Consider the following 22,581-nt stretch of genomic DNA (forward strand, 5'->3'; position numbering starts at 1 on the left):
TAGTGTTTTAAATAAGCTTAATTTTTATTTCTCTCTTATATAAATGAAGTCTGGTGGAATCCAGTCCAGGTTTGTTATGGTGGCTCTGCAAACGTCAAGAGTCCAGGCTCCTTCTATTTCATTGTGTCACCATTCTCAAACATGGCCTCCAACTCATGGTGCAACATGGCTGCCAGAGCTCCAGCCACCATTGCAGCCAGCTAGAAGGGAGTGGTAAAGAGGAGTACCCTCCACACACTGTAAGTCACATCTGTAAGTCACACAGATTACTTCTCTGTATATCCCACTGGATAAAATTTAATCATATAGCTGCACCTAGCTTCAAGGGAAGACCAAAAACTGTAAACTCTAGTCTGGGTGGTCTTATGCTGAGCTTAAAATCAATAATCTTCTTGCTGAAGAAGAAAGTGGAACAAATGCTGGAATATAGTTAGCTGTCCTTTCCGCAGCATGAGACTTGAGTAGAAGGTTCTGGGTGCTGCCCCTCTGGAGAGCAGCTTGGCTGTGGGGAGTGGGGTCCTGCCTCCTCATCCAGGCCCTGACTCCAGCTTCGGGGCTTGAAGTTCCCCTTGGAACTCTGAGGATAGCAGGAGTATGATTCTCGTGGAGCCTCCAGTAAGGAGAGGATCAGTTTGATGATCAATGCCAGCCACGCCATCCCAAAGAGGATCCACAGAGACACTGTGTTCTGGTACCACAGCGGGTAATTCCGGGAGGGGTTCATTCCTGAGGGAGAAGCAAAGTCAGAGGATGCAGACCTGGGAAAGTCAGGACCAAGTTCCCCAAACAGAAACAGACACACATGGCTTTGTGTGTATAAGCAGAACGTGGGGGGGTCCAAACTGGTCTGAGCTGGCTGGGATCACCTCCCTAGGATTCTAGGAAGCCTCCTGGATTAACTCCTAGAGTTTTGACCCTAAAATTCCCCTTTGTCTTTCTGAAGGACTCTGCTTATGCTCTGTCCCAGTGGTTCTCAAAGTGGGGCCTGTGGACCAGCACCATCAGCATCGCCTGAAAGTTTGTTAGAAGTGCGAATGGTCTGGATTCCATTCCAGATCACTGAATCAGAAACTGTCATAGGAAACCCTCCGAGAGTGTGTAATACCTGCTCTGCGGTTTGCCTGTTTCTATGTTTGGTTTTCTCAAAGGAAAGGCAGCTTGCCAGCAGCTTTAGGAAGAAGAAATGGAACTGCTGGGGTTTGTATCCAGGCTCATTTCTCACTAGCTGTGTGACTATCATCTGCCTGAATGTCCTTTGCCTGTGAAATGGGGACAATAATTTTTCCTTCTTGGCTCATCCCAGCACCCACCATCTGCTTCTCCAGACTGGATTTGCACATCTCTCCCTTGAGCGCTGTGCTCCGGTTACTCTGGTCCTTCCCCTGTTTCTCCATCTATCAACCTTCCTGCCCCAGGGCTTTTGCATTCGCTGTCCTTGCAGTTCAGAATGCTCTTCATTTCCTCACCCTTCAGATCCCAGCTCAGAGACTAGACTGAGCCCCTGTGTTACCCTCTCTCACAGCCCTTGTGCTTTGGCCAGGTAAGTTACTTACTCTCTCTGGGCCTCAGCTTCCTCATCTATAAATCGGGGACAATAAGAGGGTCCACCTTCTAGGACTGTTGTGATTATCATATGGTTCATATCGTAACGTGTTCATATCGTACATGCCTGGCATGTAAGATCTGTAGTACATCTGTAGTCAGGTGACTGTTTTTCTCAGCTTTGGAGCCCCACGGATCAGGACTGGATAAGGAATGACGGAAGGAGAAAACAGATGGAGCTCCCTGTGAGGCTTAGGTAGGTCATGTGAAGAGCCTGCTCCAGGGCTTCCCTGTTGGCTCAGTGGTAAAGAATCCGCCTGCCAAAGCAGGAGATGAGGGTTCACCCCCGAGTCTGGGAAGATGCCACATGCTGCAGAGCACCTAAGCCTGAGTACCACAATTGCTGAGCCTGTGCTCTAGAGTCTGGGAACCGCAACTACTGAAGCCCAAGCACCCTAGAGCCTGTGCTCAGCAACAAGAGGAGCCACCAAAATGAGAAGCCCGCACAGCAACTGGAGAGTAACCTCACAGCAACGAAGACCCAGCACAGCCAAAAATAAATTTAAAAATAAATAAAATTATATATATAAGAGGCTGCGTATAACTTCGTTCTTCCCTCTGTCCTGGGGGTCTATCTTACCTCCCTCATCAGAACAAGATTGTTCAAAGGGCAGAGCTCTGGCCTTTTATTTCCCTGACATCTTCTTCTGTCTCCGATCTCTACACTACCCACCTCTCTGTCCACTTCCCATTCTGTCCTGCTGGCCCCAACACTACCACTCCTCGCTGTCTTCCCCAGCCTGGACGCATCTCCTGGGTCCCAGCTCGGGGATGAGCGCACAGCCCTGGACCTGACATCACCACCTGGCAGCAGCCTGGATTGGATTACGCTGATTGGGTTAGGAGGCCACGATTCCGCTGGCGGTCCCAAATGAGAGCAGCTGTGAGCCAGCTCTCTGCCCCTGGGGACCCGTTGGCTTGGCTTGCTCCTGTCGATGGAAAGGGGAGGAGGTGTTCTTCTCCCTTCTGATTTCATTTTTTCTTTAGCTGAAATCATAAGCAGCAGGAGACCCGGCAGCTGGCAAGGCGCTCAACTGAGTTGCAAATGCAATTGGGGGACGTGGGGGCTGGCTGCAGGGCCAAGGAGGGGCAAGCGGCTGGGACCTGGGGGCTGCTCTGACCGCGGCGTTTGGACAAGAGGAACGGCTATGAAGACAACGCCCCTGTGGCTGCTGACATGGGACAGTGGAGGCCCAGAGTCCAGGTGGTGGACCTCAGCATTCCCATCCGAGAAAGGGGTTTGACCCTGTCCCTAGAGGACAAGGAGGGCTGAGAGACATGGGGAAGAGCTGAAGGTGGATTGTCCCCTTTCAGCTATGGAAGATTCCAGAACATGTGCACATGAGGATCCCTAGCTTGGGAGTCTATCCTAGACCTGTCCTTGGCTTGCTTGCACTATGACTTTCATCAACTTCTTTCTCCTCTCTGGGGCTGTCAGTGAGGCAGCGGGGGCCTGGTTGTGCAGGCTGGGCACTGCACAACCCTAGAAGGTTGCCATTCACACCCAGCACAAGGAAGATGTGCTCGTGGACCTGGTATGGCCTCTGTCCTTGTCTCCACTAGGCTCTGTGACCTTTAAGAATTACAGGCACTATCATGTCACCTACCCAGCTCCTCTGAAAACCTTCAGAACTTTCTTGTAGTCTTAGGACAGAGTCCAAAATTCATGACTCAGCCTGAGAAGGCTCTTTATGTGACCAGGCCCTGCCTTCCCTCTCCACTCTGAGCTCCCTGCTTCCCCACTGGACGTGGGTGCCCAGGAAATACTCTTCTGACCAGCCCAGCTGCAGTAGCCTCAAGCCAGAGCTGTGTGTTCTCACGGAGAGGGCAAATGAGGGTACATGTGGTCACTTGTCATGAGGCGCTGAGATGGCTGCAGAAGGAAAAGCGCGTGGTGCAGGGGACAGAGCTGCCCATTGCCACTCTGTGGGCATGGTCTGCCCGGCACCCCTGTGGACTTAAAGGGCCCTCATGGGTTCATACCAGGCCTTCTCAGTCACAGCATGTGGTGGGAGGGGGCTCTGGGGGTCCTGCACCCCACACACCAGCCTCCCTGCCCTATCAGTCCCCACAGGGTGGCTCACAGGGTAGCAGGGACCCTCTGATCAGCCCTCCTCGCTCCTGCAGAGATGGCTGTGTGGAGGTCGCGGCCCACCTCCCAAGCCCCTGCTCCCCCAGTGGTGGCAGAGACCTTGTCTCCTCTTTCCAGGGTGCCATGTCTAGAGATGCCTGCCTCCTCCCCCTGGCCCTGCCTTCCCTCAGGGGACCATGGGGCCTCGGGACATCCTCACAGAGCGCCCTAACAACCCACAGAGGTTTGTCCAGACACGCTTCTAAGGAGCCTATTGTCAGCTCTTCCCACCTAGGACCAAACTCTGGAGCCCCAGTGGTCAGTGGGCACCAAGAGACTGTAGTTAGGGGTCCCATTCCCATTTCTCTTCCCCGCTTTTTGCGCGGGGCACCCTCAGAGAAAAAGGACTTGTGGGTTTAAAATGGGCAAATCCTGAGTTTCATCCTTTGAGCCCTGGGGTAAGGGGGAGAGTTGGTGGGAGGGGGCCAGAACGACTACAGAAAAGCCCTGAGGTTTTCAGAGGAGCTGGGCAGGTGACATGAATTTTTTTTTTGGCTGGCCCCCATGGCATGTGGGATCTTAGTTCCCCAAGTGGGGATTGAACTAAGGCCTCCATATGGGAAGCACAGAGTCTTAACCACTGGACAGCCAGGGAAGTTCCGGAACTTGTAATTTTTAAAGGTCATAAGAGCCAAAGGGACACAAGGACAGAGATTGTTCCAGTCCATGGGTGCCCTTCTCATTGTGCTCTGTGTGAATGGCAACCGCTTAGGGTGGTGCAGTGCCCAACCTGGGCAACCAGCCATATGCAATGGCCCTGCCTAGACTAGGGAGACGGCAGTGGGAACAGAGAGGAGAGGACAGATCCAGAACTCATTCTCTGAGCTGCACGTGTGTGTGTGTGTGCGTGTGTCTGTGTGTGTTTGGGGGGCAGTTGAGGCCTTGGGGACGCTGGCGTCACCTGTCTGTGAGCTGCACGTGTGTGTGTGTGTGTGCGTGTGTGTGTGCGTGTGTCTGTGTGTGTTTGGGGGGCAGTTGAGGCCTTGGGGACGCTGGCGTCACCTGTCCTCAGACACATTTCTCCTCTGGGGCCGGGAGTGGAAGCATGACTCACTTGGAGGAAACCATCCCAAAGACTTCCTTCCAGAGCAACAGCATCCCTTCCAGGATGGGGGACATTGGGAAGGGGCACCATGAGGCCCCGACCCCGGACCCTGGGGATGGAGAGGTGCAGGGAAGCGGGCTGGCACCCAGGCCAGAAGGCGCTGAGCCATCACCCGGCCCAGCCCCTCGTTTTACAGACAGGAACACTGCGGCCCAGACGGGGGTTATGGGAGGCCGTCTGGAAAGGGTAAGAGTTCTTGGAGAAAAACAGATCAGAATTCGTGTCCTACTAGCTGTGTGATTGCAGGCAAATGGCTTGGCCTCTCTGAGCGTCATCTTCCTCCTCAGTAAAATTCAGTGACAATCATTACTCTTAATGGGCTAGCTCTTTGTTACTTTGGTAGGACCTCATTTCTTCTTTTATTAAATTTATTTACTTATTTGGCTGCACCGAGTCTTAGCTGTGGGACGCGGGATCTAGTTCCCTGACCAGAACTAGATGAAACCTGGGCTCCTGGCATTGAGAGCATGGAGTGTAGCCACTGGGCCACCAAGGAAGTCCCGGGACCTCATTTCCGTATTCCAGTCTGGGTTCTGTCTTTCTCTGAAGGAGAGAAGGGACTCCTCCCCGGTTTAGGATCAGCGATGGGAGGTGGGGCACAAAGCCCGCCTGAGGCCTGCGTGTCATGGTGCTGGGGGGCCAATGCTCGTTTGGTGACCCTTTAGGGGCAGGGAGTGAAGGGGGATGAGGCTGCCCCTGTGCCCACAGAACGCCTCTCTGCTGCCCCCTGCTGGGCACCCACCTGGCTCTGTTCTGCGAGGACAGTTGCTCCTGTTTACCTCGTCCACGATGGGTGATGACCACCGAATAAACCCCACCCTGGACACTCCGGACCACACAGCTCTTTCTTTCTAACACTCAAGAGTTTGGAGGCTGACTGGGGGCTGGGAGAGGCTGGGGTTTTCTGATTCTCTCAGGCTCTCCTGCCAGACACCCCTGCACTGTGATGGGGGCGACGTGGCCCTCAACCCAGGGACAGTAAGGAACTGGCATTTTGTGGGGCAGGGTGAGGTGGGGGAGAGGTGAATGAGAGAGGCCCTGGCCAAAGATGGATGGGGGAGAGGACTCAGAGCCCCCCTTCTTCTGATAAGCTTTAAAAATAATATGTGACCCTGTGGGATCCTCAGGTTCCTCAGAATGATTAGAAATGTGGCTTACAACCCGAGGTGCTGGGTTCAAACTCCAGCTGTCACTTTTAGCTGGGAGGCCTTAACCCCATCACACCACAAAGGCAGGTTAAACCAGCCAAACTAAGCCTGTGTGCTCTGTACTTTGGGTCCCCAAACCCCATGGGGCTGGGCACGCAGCAGGTGCCCAGGGATGCAGGCTACGAGCAGATGCATGCAGGGTGCCCCTCGCGTCTCACCAATTACGTAGTCGCCGAAGCCCACGGTGCTGAGAGTGACGAAGGAGAAGTAGAAGCCCTCCACGTAGGTCCAGCCTTCCATGTGGTTGAAGAGCAGCGGGGGCAACAGCAGGAAAAGCAGGAGGCCCGACAGGAGGGCGCTGGAGCCCGCCAGCCACCGGGCCTTGGCCGGGTCCTGTGGGTGCACACGGCGACCAGCCCCCGTGAGGCTAGTTCTGCCTGGCGTGTGCGGCCGTGGGATGGTGGGGCGGGGTCGGGCAGATAGCCTGGAGGGTACTGAGCTGCAGACAGGGCTAGCACTCCCTTGGATGAGGAGGGAGGTGCCCTTGAGGCTTCTCCACCAGTGCGTGTTCTCCGGGCTCCTGAAAAGGGCTTGGCTGCCTCGTGCCTTTCCTGTGTCTCCCCACTGATGCCCCTTTGTTACTGAAGACCTCCCCCATTCTGGGCAGTGACCCCCCAACCCCACTACACTCCCACCGGGAACCCTGATTTCCAGAAAGACCTTCTGCTTCCACCAGTGGCCCACCCCCTGGGGCACCCCATGACTGCCAGCATCCATCCTCTTCTACCAGAGACTCTCCCTCCAGGCGGCGGCGGCGACCCCCGCGGCCCCCTCACCTTCCAGGCGCCCCCCAGCCTGCGGGCACAGCGGTGTACCCCCTGCTGCATGCAGTGCCCCAGGCGGTTGAGCACCACGAGGTTGAGCGGGATCCCCACGAGAGCAAAGAAGATGCAGAAGAGCCGGGCGGCCATCGTGCGGGGGCTCAGGTTCCCGTAGCCTGAGGGCAGCAAGGGGACACTTCAGGGAGCCTTTCCATCCTCAGGGGCCCTGGTTCTACCATTGTTATGGATGGGACGCGGCAGCTGGGGTGCCCTTCCCAGGCGCCGTGCAGGGCCCGACACACTCCCTCCCTCAGCCCAGCCTTAACCTCCCTTCCCATGGAGGTCATGCCCCAGTCCTGCAGACTGGAAGACCAATGCTCTAGGAGGGACGGTGTTTGCACCATAAAACGTGAGAATCCCGTTTGTCCTCACTTCGCTTCTTCCCTCCCTGGGCGGGTGGAGAGACGCGGGAGGGGGACGGAAGGATGCAGAGCCCCTAGGGCCCTCCTCCCACTCAGAGCTGGCCCAGACAGTTTTAGGGCTACACTGAGCGGAGAGAAGGGAGAGGGACAGAGTCCACTTTGGGGATGGTAGAGCTGGGCAGAGAGGCTGCGAACCTCTGAATCAGGTGGGCCTGGGGCAGGGGGTGTCGGGGTGTGGGGCTCAGAGATGAGGGCGCCCTGCACACCCAGGAGGCCTGGACCACAGTGACTACATCAGCAGCCCCTCCTGCTCTGGAGCTCAGGGAATGCTGGTGGAATGGGTATTTTGGAATTTATTAACGTGTCAGCATTTGTTGAGTGCCCACGGTATGCCAGGCTTATGCTAGACCCCTGGGGTGTAAGGATGAATAAACACCATCCTGCCTCATCCTTCTGGGGCCCATGGAGTCAAGGGGCCTCCCAAGCATGCTTGCTTCACGGTGGAAGACTACCCAAGTCCCCGGGTAGCCTGAGATCTGCTTCCAAGAAGTATTGTCTAATTTAAAGCCAGATACAGAGTCCTCTGGGTGCATCTTCTTAGCTCCACTCTGGGGAGGAAGGGGCAGCAGGGGGTGGGGTGGGGCGGGGTGGGAGTAGGGGGCGGCTGGGATCCTGGTTTTCTGGGGCCAGCGTCCTGGCTGGAGGAGGTAGCTGTAGCCACCAGTGGGGTCAGCCTGCCACCTGGTGGTGAGTATGGTGTCATGCAGGCTCCGGGGCGGGGCGACCGGGCTGGTTGATCAGGTAGCCCCACTGAGTTATTTCCTGGGTGTAGAGTTGGAGGGGTCTAGGCCATTTTTCTTCTCCAAACAAAAGCCCCCAGACACCTTCCCAGGACAAGTTTCGCCTCTGCTCTCCTGAGGATGGGGCCAGAGGAAGGGGAATGAGAACTATTCGGGCGTCCCTGTGTGTGGGGGAGGAGAGGGGTTTGGGGAGGATGGTGATGGGGGTGAGGAGGTGCCTTAGTGAGCTGGGGGGAGGCCTCTGACAGTGGCCACCTCTCCCAAGGCTGAGACAGGGGGTTCTGTCCCTTCTTCCTTCCCAAGTTCCCCTTATTCTCCTGCACCCCCTCCTGCCGCCCTTCCAGGCTCAGTGCTTGACTGAGCAGACCAGGACCCTTACAGTGCCCATAGGGTCTTTACCGCTACACAGGGGACCCTCTGCTTCCTGAAAAGTTGTTTAGCAGAAATCCCCAGAGCAGGACTTCACAAACCTCCCAGGAACCTGGGTGGAGGGCAGGAGCCGATTCAGCACATCTTCCGTAAGACCAAGGTTCTGCTCCCAGGCGGTGTCCAGGCTGCTCGGCCTGACTGTGCTTGAGGTCCTAGTAATGCCTCTGAAAGAAGCTGGTCCCCGGTCTCTCAGGCAAGGCCACCCTCCCCAGCAACCCTCCCTGACCCCATTCTTCTCTTACCGATGGTGGTGATGGTGGACACGGAGAAGAAGAAGGAGCCCACAAACTCCCAGCGTCCCATGCTGGTAGTGTTGCCAAGGACGATGTCCCCATTTTTGTATGCCTCGATGATGCCCTGGGGAGAGGCTATAGTGACCACCAGGCTCTCTGGGGCAATGGGGCCCCTGCACCCAAACACACACACACACACACACACACACACACACACGGCTGTCCTTGTAACCACTCTGATCCCAGCCTGTCCGGGGCAAAGAGGCTCTTCCTCTCCAACCAGGGCCTCCCCCAGGGCAGGGAGCATGGGGACAGCTCCTTCCCCTGTCTACCCTGGAGCCCAGATCAGCCCCAGGTATGGCCATTTGTTTTCTCTCCTGTTCACTCTCATTCTTGCAACAAGCCCTGGTCAGGACCTGCATGTGAGGTATCAGGGGAGCTGAAGATGAAAGAGACATGACCTCAGTTTTCAGTGCGACAAAGCCAAACTTAACTTTGTCTCTTTTAATTTTTAAATTATCTATCTATATTTTTGGCCATGCCAATCGGCATGTGGGATCTTAGTTCCCTGATGAGGAATCGTCCCCCTGAATTGGAAATGCAGCCTTAACCACTGGATTGCCAATGAAGTCCCCAAACTCAACTAACTTTGATACAGTGTCATCCATGAAGCTTTAGGCACCCAGCTACGTGAGCTGGGCAAGATAGCCAACTTCTCTGTGCCTCAGTCTCTTTCTCTGTAAAACAGGAATACTCATAGCACCCACTTCGTGGAGTTGTTGAGGTTTAATGAGTTATTAGGTGTAAAGGCTTAGAAGAGTACCTGGAACATGGTTAAGGTTAGCAACTGCTATCATTATCATTATTATGAATATAATGCTGTAGAAATACAGGATAGGAAAGGTGTGCATTCTGATGGGGGTAGGGGCAGAAGACTTCATGGAGAGGGTGATTGCTTTTCTTTAACGTACCAAAGTACAAAATACAGTTTTTTTAAGGATTATGTGTGTTTTCCCCCATGATTCTCGATTTTCTGAAAGGTGCTTATTTTGCCTCCATACGTACTTTAAAAAATGTGTGTCATCAACATTAGCATTCTGTACAAATGTGAGAAGGCAGCTGAGGGTGATGCTTTAGTTGGGGCTTCCTAGAGGGTTGGCTAGGATTGTTCCTGGTAGAAGGACGTTTAGGGAAATAGGACCACAGGGGCAAAGGCTGGAAGGGAGGACTGTGTCTGGGATATAGACTAGGGAGACTGAAAGGTAGTTGGCAGCCAGGCTGGGGATGGAGTGGCAGGCCTCTCTCAAGGTCACCGAGTAAAGGGGAGGCAAGCTCAGGTATGTGTGCTCCGTGGCAGCTGGCAGTACAGAAGATGCTGGCAGATCCAGAGAGGAGAGAGTCCTGCAGGGGTGAGTGATGGAGAGGGCCTGGCCTGCATCCCGGCATGGAGTGCCCAGGAGGCACAGAGAGGAGGTTCTCAGAAGCCCAGGGCTCTGGCCTTATTTGGTGTAGGTAGTGAGGGACACATCTAAGAGCACCCTGAAGGTGTGTGGATGCGGGGACAGATATTCGGAGCAGGGAAGAGCAGAGCTGCTTACTCTTGACCCGGGGGGAATTTGAGGGCTGCTAGGAAGGTGCAAGAGGAGAAGAGGGCAGGAGAGGATGAGATGGTTGAATAGCATCACCAACTCAATGGACATGAGCTTGGGTAAACTCTGGGAGATGGTGAGGGACAGGGAGGCTTGGCATGCTCCAGTCTAGGGGGTCACAAAGAATTGGACACAACTTAGCAACTGAACGACAACAACAGGAAGTTACATGAACATGTCTGCCCTCACTGGGGAGATCTGGGTTGGAGACACCACATCTGTATTCCTGGGGATGGTTGAAGCCACAGGGGGCTGAGGAAGGAGGTGAAGTGGAGGTGAGCCGGAGGTGGGTGGAGGGGAAGAGATGAGAGCTCCGCTAAGAAACTTGGGAAGCACCCCCGTATGCAGATCTGCACTGAGGCAGTCCTCATGGTGGTTGAGAGCCCCAGCGCTCTGACTATGAAGCCGTGCCTTTGTATGTAATCTCTCTGAGCCTCAGTTTCTCCATCTCTACAATGGGCACGATAATAATGGCGTCCACCTGTGAGACAGGTGGGGGTGGAGCGAGCTCACACATTAGGAACAGTGCCTGACTCGCAGTAAGCGCTGCATAGAAGTATTTCCTATCATTCCCATTGCTGTCACTGTCATATTTTGGGGGGCCAGGCTGCTCGTAATTGAAGTTCACCACCTTTTCAAGGGGAGTGTCACATAGCCTCTAGGACTAGGCGGTCTGTATTTGTAGAAGTTTAGAGATAAGGTGGAGGTGTCATCTGAGATTCTTAGCAGAGATAGTCCTCTGCTGGGCTCCAGGCCTGACACATCCGCCCAGTCCCAGGGCTCAGGACTTCACCTCCGCTCCAGTGCCCTTGTCCCTCGCCACCAGACACAATTCCCTGCCACCTTCTGGGGACCAGCTTTGGGCTGGCAACTCTGGGACACAGGCCCTGCTTTCCTCGCCAGAAAAGGCACCCGGACTGCAGAGCGGGGACGTCTGGCTAGGGGTGCAGCTGTCTGCGCTCATGGACCAAGCCAGGGACCCGGAGATGGAAGCTTGCGTCAGATCCGAGCAGCCCTCCGTCCAGCCCAGGGTCGAAGGAGACCTTCATCCATCGTGAGGCCTGGAAGAACCCTCCCCTGCCTGCCTCCCTCCCCTCGCCCCGCTGAGTCTTCCCCCACCCACTTAGCAGTCTCTGCCCTCCACGATCTCTGCATCCTCCCACCCACCGACCCCTGCAGACCCTCTGGGCCCTCGCTGCGTGCCCTCAGACTCGGAGAAACCCGGGTTCAGCCACCGAACGTCCCTGTGTCTGCTGCTTTCTTTTTGCGCACCTCAAATCCCCGGGCCCCTGGCTCCTGCACCTCGGCCCCATTCCACTTAACCTGGGGCGTTGTGTGTGTGTGTGTGTGTGTGTGTGTGTGTGTGTGTGTGTGTGTGTGGCAGCGGGGACAAGAGCGCTCTGCACCCCCTTTCCTCCCAGCCTCCAAAGATCTTGCTGCCGGCTCGCTCATCATCAGACCAGACCAGCGCCCTCTGCTGTCCCCGCCCCCAGGTCTCAAATTCGCATGTGGGTCTCCTGTGGAAGGGGCCATGGGTGCCCCTTCGCCCTTCGCCCGCTGTCCGACCCGACACAGCGCCCTAAATTCCCAGGTGGACCCCTCCCGCCTTCTCCCAAGCTGAGCAGCGCGCTCTGTCCTAACGCTACCCGGACCCGGTCGGGCCCCACCAGCCCTGGACCCCGTCAGTGCGCCCCCTATCGCCTTCACCCCGAGATTTGGATGCGTGCGCCACGCAACTCTCCAAACAGGGAGGGTCCCGCCCTCTCGCCCAGAACCCTGGGCTCACGGCGCCGCGCTGCGCATTTCTCTCGCCCGAGCCGGGGTCTTTGCATCGGGATCCATCCAGCCCAGCACTCTGGTCTCCTCCCTGCAACGCGCGCCCCCAGTCGTCCGCGCGTCCGTGCCTTCCTTTATTTCGGAGAAGTGCTCCTGGCGGTGCCCTGACCGGAGCCGGGCCGTGCCCTTTCTCCCCGTGCCCGTGCGGTCCGCTGAGCCAGCGCCCCCGCGCCCGGGCCGCCCAGACTCTCCCCTCACCCGGATCAGCGAGTCCAGCGCCTGGCCATCCAGACACGTGAAGTTCCGCAGCAGAGCCCACTTGTCACGCTGGAATCTTTTGCTGGAATCGTGCGCCGCGGGGCTCTCCAGCGCCCAGAACACGCAGGTGCCCAGGACCAGGTAAGTCAGGTAGGTGAGCAGCAGGAGCAATGTGCTCGGCACCGGTACCGCGCAGCCCTGGACCCCGCGCTCGCTCGCATTCCAGGCTCTCCATCCGCTCTTAGCCGGAGAGGCGGAGAGGCGGGAGTCGGGAGCCATGGACCCGGACCGAGGAGCAAAGGAAGGGCTAGGGAGGAGCTCGGCTGGTCCCTTCTCTCGCTAACGCCCGCCTCTGCCCCGTTTTCTCAGCAGAGGAGGTGTGTGCTGGGGAATGGGACAGCCCTGCCCCACCCCGCGCTGGGATCCAATCCCGGGGACAAAAAGAGGGCAAGCTGTGGGCATCTGGCCCCGCCTCGAATGCGTGTGGAGTGCCCACCCCCAGGCACGCCTAGCTCAGGAAGAAGGGGAGGTCTGTTGGTGACCGCAGGCGCTGGGAAAGACCGGCCCAGGGCCTCCCCGTGTCCTGTATGTAGCAATCGGTGGGAGGAACTCCTGCAGACCGCACTCAGGGGGAAGAGAAAGTGGCAGGCAAGTTTATTTTCCTGGGGCCCTGGGATTATTACCAAGGACCCGCTGCCTGTCAAGTCCTCTCTGGATCTCTCCCATCACCATTCTTGCCTTATATACCCAAGGATGCGAGATCCCAGCAATCTATCGCCAATTGCCCGTGAACTTGGGAGGCAAGAGGCGTCTCGGCCAGCGGGCTTGTCCATTCCCTGCTTCTGAAGATGCCCCCCTACCTATTCCCTCCTCCACCCAGGATGGAGGAAGGATTCAATATAAAGAGTCCTGGGGGTTCCCAGTTTCTCAGGCTTCTCCTCCATGCCAGGAAGTCCTGGGTGTAGCCCGGGTCTCTTGCTGCTGTAGATCCTTCCCTGAGTGTCCCACCCAGAGCCTCTTCGGCTTCACGGTCTAACCTCAGTCCAGTCCAGAGGTCCCTGGTCTGTCTTGCTCAGAGAGGTTTGCAGTCCGTGGTGAGCTCGGGCCTTTTGATATGTGCGTGTGTGCTAAGTCACTTCAGTCGTGTCCGACCCTTTGCGACCCTATGGACAGTATGTAGCCTGCCAGGGTCCACTGTCGCTGGAATTCTCCAGGCAAGAATACTGGAGTGGGTTGCCATGCCCTCCTCCAGGGGGTCTTCCTGACCCAGGGACTGAACCCGTGTCTCTTAACATCTACCTGCATTGGCAGGTGAGTTCTGCACCACTAGTGCAGCCACCTGGGAAGCTCTGGGCTTGGGATAGACCGGTATAAATCTGTCTTCTCCTTCTGGCCAGAGGTGTCACAGTCTGGCAGGAGAGAGGCCAGGCTGCATGAGATATTCCCAGTGGAGGCTGGGCCTCCTCACAGCTCATTTCCTGGAAATCTTCTGGGATCAGCTGGCTGGTGTTTTCCCAGGGAGGGTTTGGAAGGGCTTGTAAGAGCCCAGAAGGGGTAATGAGATCAAAGGGTGCCGTGAGGCAGTCAAGGGAGGCCATACTCAGGAAAGTGGGTGGGACGCCCGGGAGTGCTGAAGCCTTGTTCGCGGACAGCTCTAGACCTCTAGGCAAGAGGAAGAGGCAGACCTGGAGGCAGCCTGCCCACCCCTCTAGCTGGGAGCCTCCTGAAGGCATGATGATGGCTCCAGAGTCCCCGCCTGGGCCAGCGGATCCCATGGGTGCGCATCATATCTTGGTCTGCCGGTGCCATGAGGTTTTGGTCACTGGGTCGTTTTGCCTCTCTGCTTGTCTAGTCCTTCCACCTGGGGGGCAGGAGCGTCACTGTTGCTGCCCTGGAGCCTGGGGATGTGATGACGCCCCGCACACGTATCAGATGAGGCCCCGCACACGTATCAGATGAGGCACAGATACAGCGGCCCTTTGTTTATTGTCCTGTATGAGATCTTCTGGGGTGGGGGGTGGGGGCAGTTCAGGAAGCGCGATGGAGATTTGGTCATAATGATCCATGTCTGGATTCAACTTTTTCGGGTCATTTTTTTTTTTTTTTTTTAATTTTTTGGCCATGTGGGATCTTAGTTCCCCGACCAGGGATCGAACCCACACCCCATGCATTGGAAGAGTGGAGCCTTAACCACTGGGCCACCAGGGACGTCCCCACAGGTCACTTTTGAGGGAGGGGCTCGGGGATCGCAGCACACATTTTGCTCCGCACACATCCGTCTCCCGTTCTGTCTCCTTTCTGTCACTTTCTTGGGCCCTCCTGTTTCCTTTCTCTCTCTGGATAGCTCCTGAGACCAGCTCTGGCTGGGAAGTGAGTGGGTTGGCCAAGGAGGAGGTGTGGCAGGAAATCCAGGGGGCCTATGGGGTGGACAAAGGATGCTGTGAGGGGCTTTTGCAGCCATGGTTTTGGGGGGCTTATGCAGAGATGGGAATCTTCTGAGGTCTAGGGAGCCCATTGGTCTCGGGGGCTCCCCCTTCCTTGAGACCGAGGCCTCTGCCAAGCAGCCAGAGCTGGGAGCACCGGTGCAGAAGCAGGGGGCCCAGTGGGAGGACCAGCGCCAGCCACGCCAGGCCCAGGAGGATCCAGATGGCTGCCAGACTCCGGTACACCGAGAGGTAATGCTTGCTGGGGTCTGTGCCTGGCAGGGAAGGAGGACACGATCAGTGCCAGCGGTCGGAGGGACAGCCACCCTCCAGGTTCCAAAAGGGTTCCCACCAGTCTCCCCCTAATAAGGATCAGCAGGCGAGGCCCCTGGGGTGGGGGAAGGGTGATGGGTTCCCGGACCAGTGACTTCTGAGGATGTTGTGAGAATTCGCAGCAGCCTCACAAAGTGTTTGTCTCCCTTGAATAACCAGGGGCTCTCTGGTCCTCAAGAATTACCCACTTCCCCCCACTGATATCTCCCCCTCCCCCAAATCCCGGTGGCCCCCACCCTGTGATCTGTGGCTGCCCCTTTCTCACCAACGACATAGTCCCCGAAGCCGATGGTGCTGAGGGTGATGAAGGCAAAGTAGAAGCCCTCGCTGAAGCTCCAGCCCTCCACGTGGCTGAAGATCATGGGCGGCAAGATGAGAATGAGCAGCGTCCCCAGTGCCAAGAAGAGGGCCAGGCCCAGGGTCTGCAGCAGCTGGAAGCGGAAGAGTCTCTGAGTCTGCTTGGAAGGCCCATGGTTATAAGCAGGGGAGGGGGTCCGGGGCGAGCTAGGAAGTGGGCTGGGCCATAGTCAGGTCCTTAGCCTGCACCCTGTGGGGCGGGGGTTGTATCTCTGTGTGACATCTTGTCCGGGCCAGGGAAAGAGCTGGTCAGCAGGATTGCGTTGGTGGGTCAAGTTGGAGATGCCTTTCGGCTTGGTGTCCACGTGTGCAGGACCCCGAGGACTTAGATATGGGATGGAAGATGGTCACTGAGCTGTCCCCAGTCCTTCTACACCTCTGCCTCTTTGCACAGCTTTGCAAGGGCCCAGATGACAGGGTGGGCACTGGGGGTGTTCAGGGTGGTGTGGAGATGGCTATTGGAGTTCTCTGATGACCATGGAGGTGTGTGCCCAGATAGATCCCCCTTCGAAGAAGGCCTAGCCAAGCTGCCAGCAGGTGGCCTCCAGCCATCTCTCTTGGTCAGGGTGTATTTCAGCCTGGCCCAAGGGCACACCTTGCCATGCCCGATTGAGGCCAGGGCAGAGTCCTGGCCACGTCAGCGCCCACTGTGGGGCAGCTTGTGCCACCAGCACCTGCCCAGCTCCTTGAGGGGTGGGCTGAGGCTTTGTCCAGCCTGCATCACAATTTTGTTCCTCCTTCCACCTGGTCCTTTTTGTCCATGGGTGTCGAGCCCTAACACACTGCTAGCCAAACTCTGTCTCCGTATCAGCTTCTGGGCGACTTGAGTGCAACAGACTCTGTCCCAGTGGGGCTGTGGGAAGGGAGGACCTTACCTGGGAGCGTCTGTGCTGGTCCTCCCACCTCTCCAGCATGGTCAGGTGGGCACGCAGTCCTGTGCCCAGGTGGTTGAGGAAGACCACGTTGAGCGGGATGCCCACCAGGGCGTAGAAGACACAGAAGACCTGGCCTGCCTCTGTGCTGGGCGCCAGGTTCCCATATCCTGCAGGCGGGGGAGAGGGTACAAATATGAGGAAGGGAGAGTTTGGAACGGCCTCCCTGATAGACTCTAGCAGAGGCTGGTTTTCCACCACCACGGGGAGGAGAGGTGCAATGGGGGAGGGTGGGGCGGGGCGAAGAGAAAGCTCCTCTGTTCCCATGAACACTCTTCTCAACCTCTTCTAGAATGATCTCGATTGGTAAGTATCCTTTGATGGCTCATCTCCAAAAACACCACCTCTAGGAAGCCCTCCTGACTTCCAGCCTCTTCCTCTTTACCAGGTGTGACTCCCCACAGTGCTCTGTGTCATTCCTATCTAGCTATCTAGTTTGCCCTGTGCTCCTATTTTTAGCCTGCTTATCTTATCCTTCATTAGTGTATCAGAAGCTCCTTGAGAGCCAAGCTTGGGTCTGATCCAAGGTCATACTCTGCTATCTCCACTCTGTCCTTGGGTGTGATCCAAGTTCATGCTCTGCTACCTCCACTCCAACTGCTTTAATGTCACCTGAATTCAAGGACGGTGTGTGGAATTGAACTTAATCGAATGAATGGGGAGATCGGGCTTCGCGGGATGGAGGGGTTCCTTGTGGGAGGGGGAGTGGATTTTCTGGCTGAGGGAGTACAGCAGATGCTGTTGGTGCTGTGTCCCCTGGGAACACAGGGACAGCAGCTGCAGCTGTATGGACAGCTCTTGGACACACAGGGGACTCCCCACCCCAAGTCCCTGCCTCTCTGTCTACCCGAGGGGTTCTTCTGGCCACAGGAGGTGTTTGGTCTGGGGGCAGGTCCGAAGTGCTGGAGAATTCATACATCCGGACTCAGTCCTCAACCAGCCAGGGCAGGAGTATGTAGATAAATATGCCTGTTTCCTCCCCACTTGGCTGGGCTCTCCTTAGCTTCTCAGAGGGTCCCCAGCACTGGTGAACCCAGTGGCTCTAACCAGTCCCCTGCTCATGATTGCGAACTCTTTTGCCCTTTCACTTCTTCCTGTTTCACTCTCCCGCTTCTCCTGCTTCCCAGAATCGTCTCCGAGATAAACCACATCCTTGTCTCGGCCACTGCTTTTGGGGAACTCAAACTTCAGCAGGGGTACTGGGGGTGGCCTTCTCCATCCCAGCGCTTTACCTATGGTGGTGACGACCGTGCCTGCAAAGAAGAAACTGCTGCCAAAGTCCCAGTTGCTGGGGTTGGTGGAGTTGCCTTTGGGGTTCACGCCCTTCACCCAGGCTTCCATGATGACCTGTTGAGGAGGGGGAGCAGCAGGGGGTGGGAGGAAGAGGTTGCTGACAGCACCGGCTGGTGGCCAGCCTCCCCGCTGAGTGTCTCCCTGTTGTTTCACCTAATGAAGTTCTTAAGTCTCATTCCCATTTCATGGAAGAGGAAACTAAGGCTCAAAGTGGCTGACTTGCCCAAGATCGCTGAATTCCAAGCTCACTTCCTGCTTCGCTGGCCAATGGCTGAGTGTGATGTGGGCATTAAGTGTGGCTAGTGGAGGGGAGATGGCCCCAAGGGGACAGACAGTACTTATGGAGTCATCCAGGTGGGACATGTTACCTATAGCCAAGAGAGTGAGACCCCAGGGGTTGCCAGGACGAGAAGACTTCGAGTTGGATGTTCCTGGAAGGGTGTGCTTGCGAACATGAGGTTTGGGACCACAGGAAAGCCATGGGGCTGCCCTCTCTTGGGGCTGATGGTGGACAGAGGACCTTGAGTTCTCTGAGCTTCCAGGTGAGCTGGCAGGCTTGCTCTCTGCCGCCCCCTGGTGAGTCCCAGGTCTATAGCAGAAATTCCATCAGAGGCCAGGGCAAAGGTCTCTGTGTGTGTGTGTGTGTCTGTGTATCTGTGTTGGTGGTGTATATGTGTGGTGTGTTGTATACATGTGGTGTGTGCATGGGTGCCGTACGTTGCACGTGTGTGCATGCTGTTGTTTATAGAACTTGAATCCTGCAGACTCAAGCCTAAGCCCCTCTGTCCCCTGCCAAGCCCTCTTGGAGGTGGGCGGGGCACCTGCCCCCATCAGCTCCCAAAGCCCTCCCCTGTAGCCCTGAATTGTTCCAGGGTAGCTGCGCAGTCTGGCCACCTGGTAGAGCCCCAAAGGCCAGAGGGAGGTGGGGTAGGGGAGGGGAAAGCTCCAGCCTCCAGTGCCTGTGGGAATCGTTTCCCCTCTGGCTGGGTGAGCAAGCACTGCAGGGGCCGGGGGTGACCCCTGTGAGGGCCGGGCTAGTCTGGATGTCGTGACCGGGGCTGTCTGCTTCTCCTCATTTTGGCAGAATTGGCCTCTTCTCATGTGAACCTTGGCCTCTTTCTCTTTCCCACACATCCAGAGAGGCCAGACCGAATATTCCAGAACACGCCTGCTCCCCAGAGACCCTAGCCCATGGGAGCAGCACTGGCCCTAAGACCTGGCTGTCCCCTCCGCCAGTCTGGGGGTCTCCATCCTGCGGAGGAGGGGCCGCAATGCGGAGGGTGCTGGGGGTGGGGCTCCCAGTGCGGACTGTCCATTCTTCTCTAAGAATCCCCGTGCCCAGGTGAGAAAGGCAGACTTGCACCCCGGGCAAGTTTCCTGATGGTGTCGGTCTTCAATACTGTTTTTGTTACTGTTATAGCTCCGCTCCCCCTACTGTCATCTGAACAGTAGAGCAGGCCCTCCGTATCCAGGAGATTCACACAAGCGCAGTTCACACTGGCAGATACGGAGAGCATCGCTGGGGTTCTTGGAAGCAATCCCGCGCGGATACGGAGCGATGACTGTCACGTGTGTTCTTTGGGAATCTTACCTGGCATTCTTCTGCCTCTGAGTTGGACATCCCCTGGCAAGTGAGGGTCCCTCCCAAGGAGGCTGAGGACCCCCGGGGAGGTCTGGGGGCCTTTCATCAGTGGCACCTCCCTCAGGATTGCAGTCAAGCCTGTACCTTTAATTACATACCAGCTACCAGTCCCTCCCCTGCTCCCTCTGCAGCTCCAGGAATTGCTTCCAACCAGGAGCTGAGGGTGGAGGGGTTCCAGGGCCTTTGCCTTACTCCCCATCCTGAGCCCTTCTCACCCCTGACTGGGGTGCTATGGTCTCAGCCCTGTGCTGCTGTGGAGCGAGGAAGTGAAACCTGAGGCCGGAAGCCCCTTTTCCTGGGAGAAAGGGCCTCTCATGGCTCTGGAAAGTTCTCTGACCAGCCAGCCCACATCTCATCTTCAAGGCCTGCTGTTCTCCAGTCTTGGGGGTCCATCAGTGTGGCCTGAGGACTTGTTAACACACAGCCTGTTGTCCTGGCTGCCCGCTGGAGTTCCTGACTCAGGAGGTCTGGGGTGCGACCTGAGGGGTGGCCTTTGTAAGGAGCGTCCACGTAGGGCTGATGCTGCTAGGCCAGGGCCCAGCCTTTGAGAGCTGCCCCCTGTACTTATGTTAAGCTGTGTGGCGAGGAGCAGCTGGCTTGGGTTAGAGTTCTGCCTCTGCCATTAACTATGCAGCTCTGGGCAACATATCCCACCTCTCTGTTGCCCAGTCCCCACCTGCAAATCTGAGAGAGTGGTGGCAATAGGTAATTACGAGGAAACACATAGAAAACACTGAGCCCCAGGGGATGGACCAGTATTGGTCTGACCCCCTCGTGATGGCCCTGCTCCCTGCTGATTGGGGCACATTATAAACACTCAATAAAGACCAGTCATTGTGATGAATCTGCATGTGGCTTGCTCCTTTGTGGTGGGTGTTGTCCCCTACCGGACCCCCTGGTCTCACCCTCCCCCACAACACCTTGGTTTTGGCTGGTTTCCGGGAGAGAAGGGACTGGGACCCCATAGTTTCTACAGAAGGGATCCAAGCAGGGGTGACCCATCCATCACCAGAGATGCCCCATGGGCACCAGAGGGGTGGGGCTCAGTCACCCTGGCTGTTGCTTATCAAGCCCAGGTCCATGGCAGCCGGCGTGGTGGCTGCTCCTGACCTTTATCTGTGTCTCCCACCCATAGTGTGGTCAGCAGCCCGTGGACGGGGGAGGTGAGCTAGTGGGAAGGCAGAGGAAGAAGCTGCCTGGAGCCGGGGAAGGGGAAGCGAGGAGTGTGGGGGCGGAAGTGTGCACCGTGTTGGTAGCCCTGACACATGATTCACATTTATGCAGCAAGTGGCAGCCTAGAAAGAGCTTTCAATCAGCTCTCAAACATCTGTGGCACATATAAGACTATTCTCCTCACCTAGAAGGGGACCAAGGAGGTTAAGTGGCTTGCCCAATATCACACAGCAATCCAGTTATAGACCCCGGGGCCAGACTCCGACCTCAGGTCTCCCCTGGCTCTCTGTTCCCATCACGCTCGGCTTCCAAATGGGGCCTCAGCCATCGGTGATGGCTCTGCAGCTGCATTCTGCAACCCCGCCCCCCCAACCCCCATCCCACATCAGCCTGTCCCCTCCACCTGCACAAACTGCTCCACGGCCTGCTGGTCCAGGCAGGTGTAGTTCTCCAGGAAGCGCAGCTTCTCGAACTGGAACCGGTCCCTGGACTGAGACTCTGCCTGCTTCTCCAGCAGCTGGAAGATGGTGGCGCCGAGCAGCAGGTAGCAGATGTAGGCCAGGAGCAGGGGCAGCACCCGGCCGCCCCAGCGGCTGCAGAGCCCAGTGCGGGGCATGGCAGGCCCAGGACTGTGCCAGGGCCGTGGGGGTGGCTGTGGAAACAGAGGCGGGAAGCGCCTGGGGATCTGGTCTGGCCTCCTGCCTGCCTCACCCTCCCTTGCGGCACAGGTGTTCGGAGGCTGGGGAGTCTGTTTGAACAGTGCAGCTCAGCTTGGCTGCACTAAGTGCCCTGAGTGCAAACAGGCCTGCCACCCCCCGCCCAGGCTTTTTTTTTTTTTTTCCCCATGGAGAGCAGCAGGTCAGTGGCAGGGACCCCTCAAAGAGACCTAACGGTCCTCCTGAGCGCATCATGTCCCGCTTTCTGCCTCCAAGTTGGATGGGTGTTTGGGGACCAAATCGGATGCTCCCCTTCACTCTGTCCCCGCTCCCTTGGCAGCTCCCAGCTTCTCACCCATGACGTCTTCTGAGCCCCAGGCTTAGGAGCTGGGAAGAAATCAGAACGGGTGTGAATAAAACTTGCACTCAGTTGCCTTGGCTACGAAATGGGGCTGGAGGGATGGACCTGCCTCTTGGGGGAACCCAAGGATGAGAGATCTGGGTGACAAATCAGGGGAAAGCAAACAGACAAAGGACAGCCTGGATCAGGAAAAGTGTGAGGCTTGATGTTCCTAATAAACTGGATGCGTTTGCTGAAAGTCCTCCTCGCTTGAAATCCTTAGCAGGTTCCCTTGGGAGGCTACGTCGGTGAGACATAAGTGTGAGTAAAAAGAAGCTAAAACAAAGTACCTCCCGGCCCGGAGGTCTTAACAGTGGTTCACTCCGGGTGGGTGGAATCGAGGGTGTTTTCCTCTCTTTCTCTGCGTGTGTGTGTGTGTATTTGCAGCAGCTTTTTTTTTTTTTTGATTTATAACTCACATGCTACCATTCACACACTTAAAGTATATAATTGGATGGTTTCTCCGTTCAACTATATTCAGAGGCCTGCAACTATCCCAAGATCAATTTTAGAATATTTTTAAAACCTCAGAACAGAAACTTGTACCTTTTAGCTGTCACCTCCATTCGTCCAGCCTGCCCCCTTGGCCTCTGGCCAACAGTTAACTTGCTGTCTCAGGATTTCCCTAATCTGGACATGTTTAAACATTAAAAAAAAGTGAAGTATAGTTGATTAACACCATTGTACCTATGTCCGCTGTACAGTAAAGTGACTCAGTTATACACATGCTGCTGCTGCTGCTAAGTCACTTCAGTCGTGTCTGACTCGGTGTGACCCCATAGACGGCAGCCCACCAGGCTCCCCCATCCCTGGGATTCTCCAGGCAAGAACACTGGAGCGGGTTGCCATTTCCTTTTCCAATGCATGCAAGTGAAAAGTGAAAGTGAAGTCGCTCAATCGTGTCTGACTCTTCGCCACCCCATGGACTGCAGCCCACCAGGCTCCTCCGTCCATGGGATTTGCCAGGCAAGAGTACTGGAGTGGGGTGCCATTGCCTT

The 22,581-nt window shown here is 56.5% G+C and overlaps 2 protein-coding genes across 4 annotated transcripts; both read right to left on the reverse strand.

Moving 5' to 3' along the window:
* KCNK17 (potassium two pore domain channel subfamily K member 17) lies at positions 1-12,739 on the reverse strand. Of its 3 annotated transcripts, XM_005223367.5 has the most exons (6): positions 12,375-12,739; positions 8,701-8,815; positions 8,500-8,632; positions 6,823-6,983; positions 6,205-6,379; positions 1-726 (listed from the first exon to the last, which is right to left on the reverse strand). In XM_005223367.5, the coding sequence occupies exons 1-6, from the start codon at positions 12,651-12,653 to the stop codon at positions 528-530; spliced, it is 1,062 nt and encodes a 353-aa protein (XP_005223424.1). In that variant the 5' UTR covers positions 12,654-12,739; the 3' UTR covers positions 1-527. The 3 variants fall into 3 exon arrangements, with proteins under 3 accessions (XP_005223424.1, NP_776983.1, XP_010816458.1); NM_174558.2 differs by lacking the exon at positions 8,500-8,632 and having other exon boundaries at positions 6-726; positions 12,375-12,667; XM_010818156.4 differs by lacking the exons at positions 1-726; positions 8,500-8,632 and adding an exon at positions 739-1,168 and having other exon boundaries at positions 6,212-6,379.
* A 1,120-nt stretch (positions 12,740-13,859) lies between these two features.
* On the reverse strand, positions 13,860-22,581 carry KCNK16 (potassium two pore domain channel subfamily K member 16). The gene is made up of 5 exons (XM_003587674.6): positions 20,931-22,581; positions 17,652-17,766; positions 16,363-16,529; positions 15,396-15,561; positions 13,860-15,072 (listed from the first exon to the last, which is right to left on the reverse strand). Exons 1-5 carry the CDS (start codon positions 21,141-21,143, stop codon positions 14,849-14,851), a joined length of 885 nt encoding a protein of 294 aa, XP_003587722.1. The 5' UTR covers positions 21,144-22,581; the 3' UTR covers positions 13,860-14,848.

The sequence above is a fragment of the Bos taurus genome, chromosome 23 (assembly GCF_002263795.3).
Source record: "Bos taurus isolate L1 Dominette 01449 registration number 42190680 breed Hereford chromosome 23, ARS-UCD2.0, whole genome shotgun sequence".
Lineage (NCBI taxonomy): Eukaryota > Metazoa > Chordata > Mammalia > Artiodactyla > Bovidae > Bos > Bos taurus.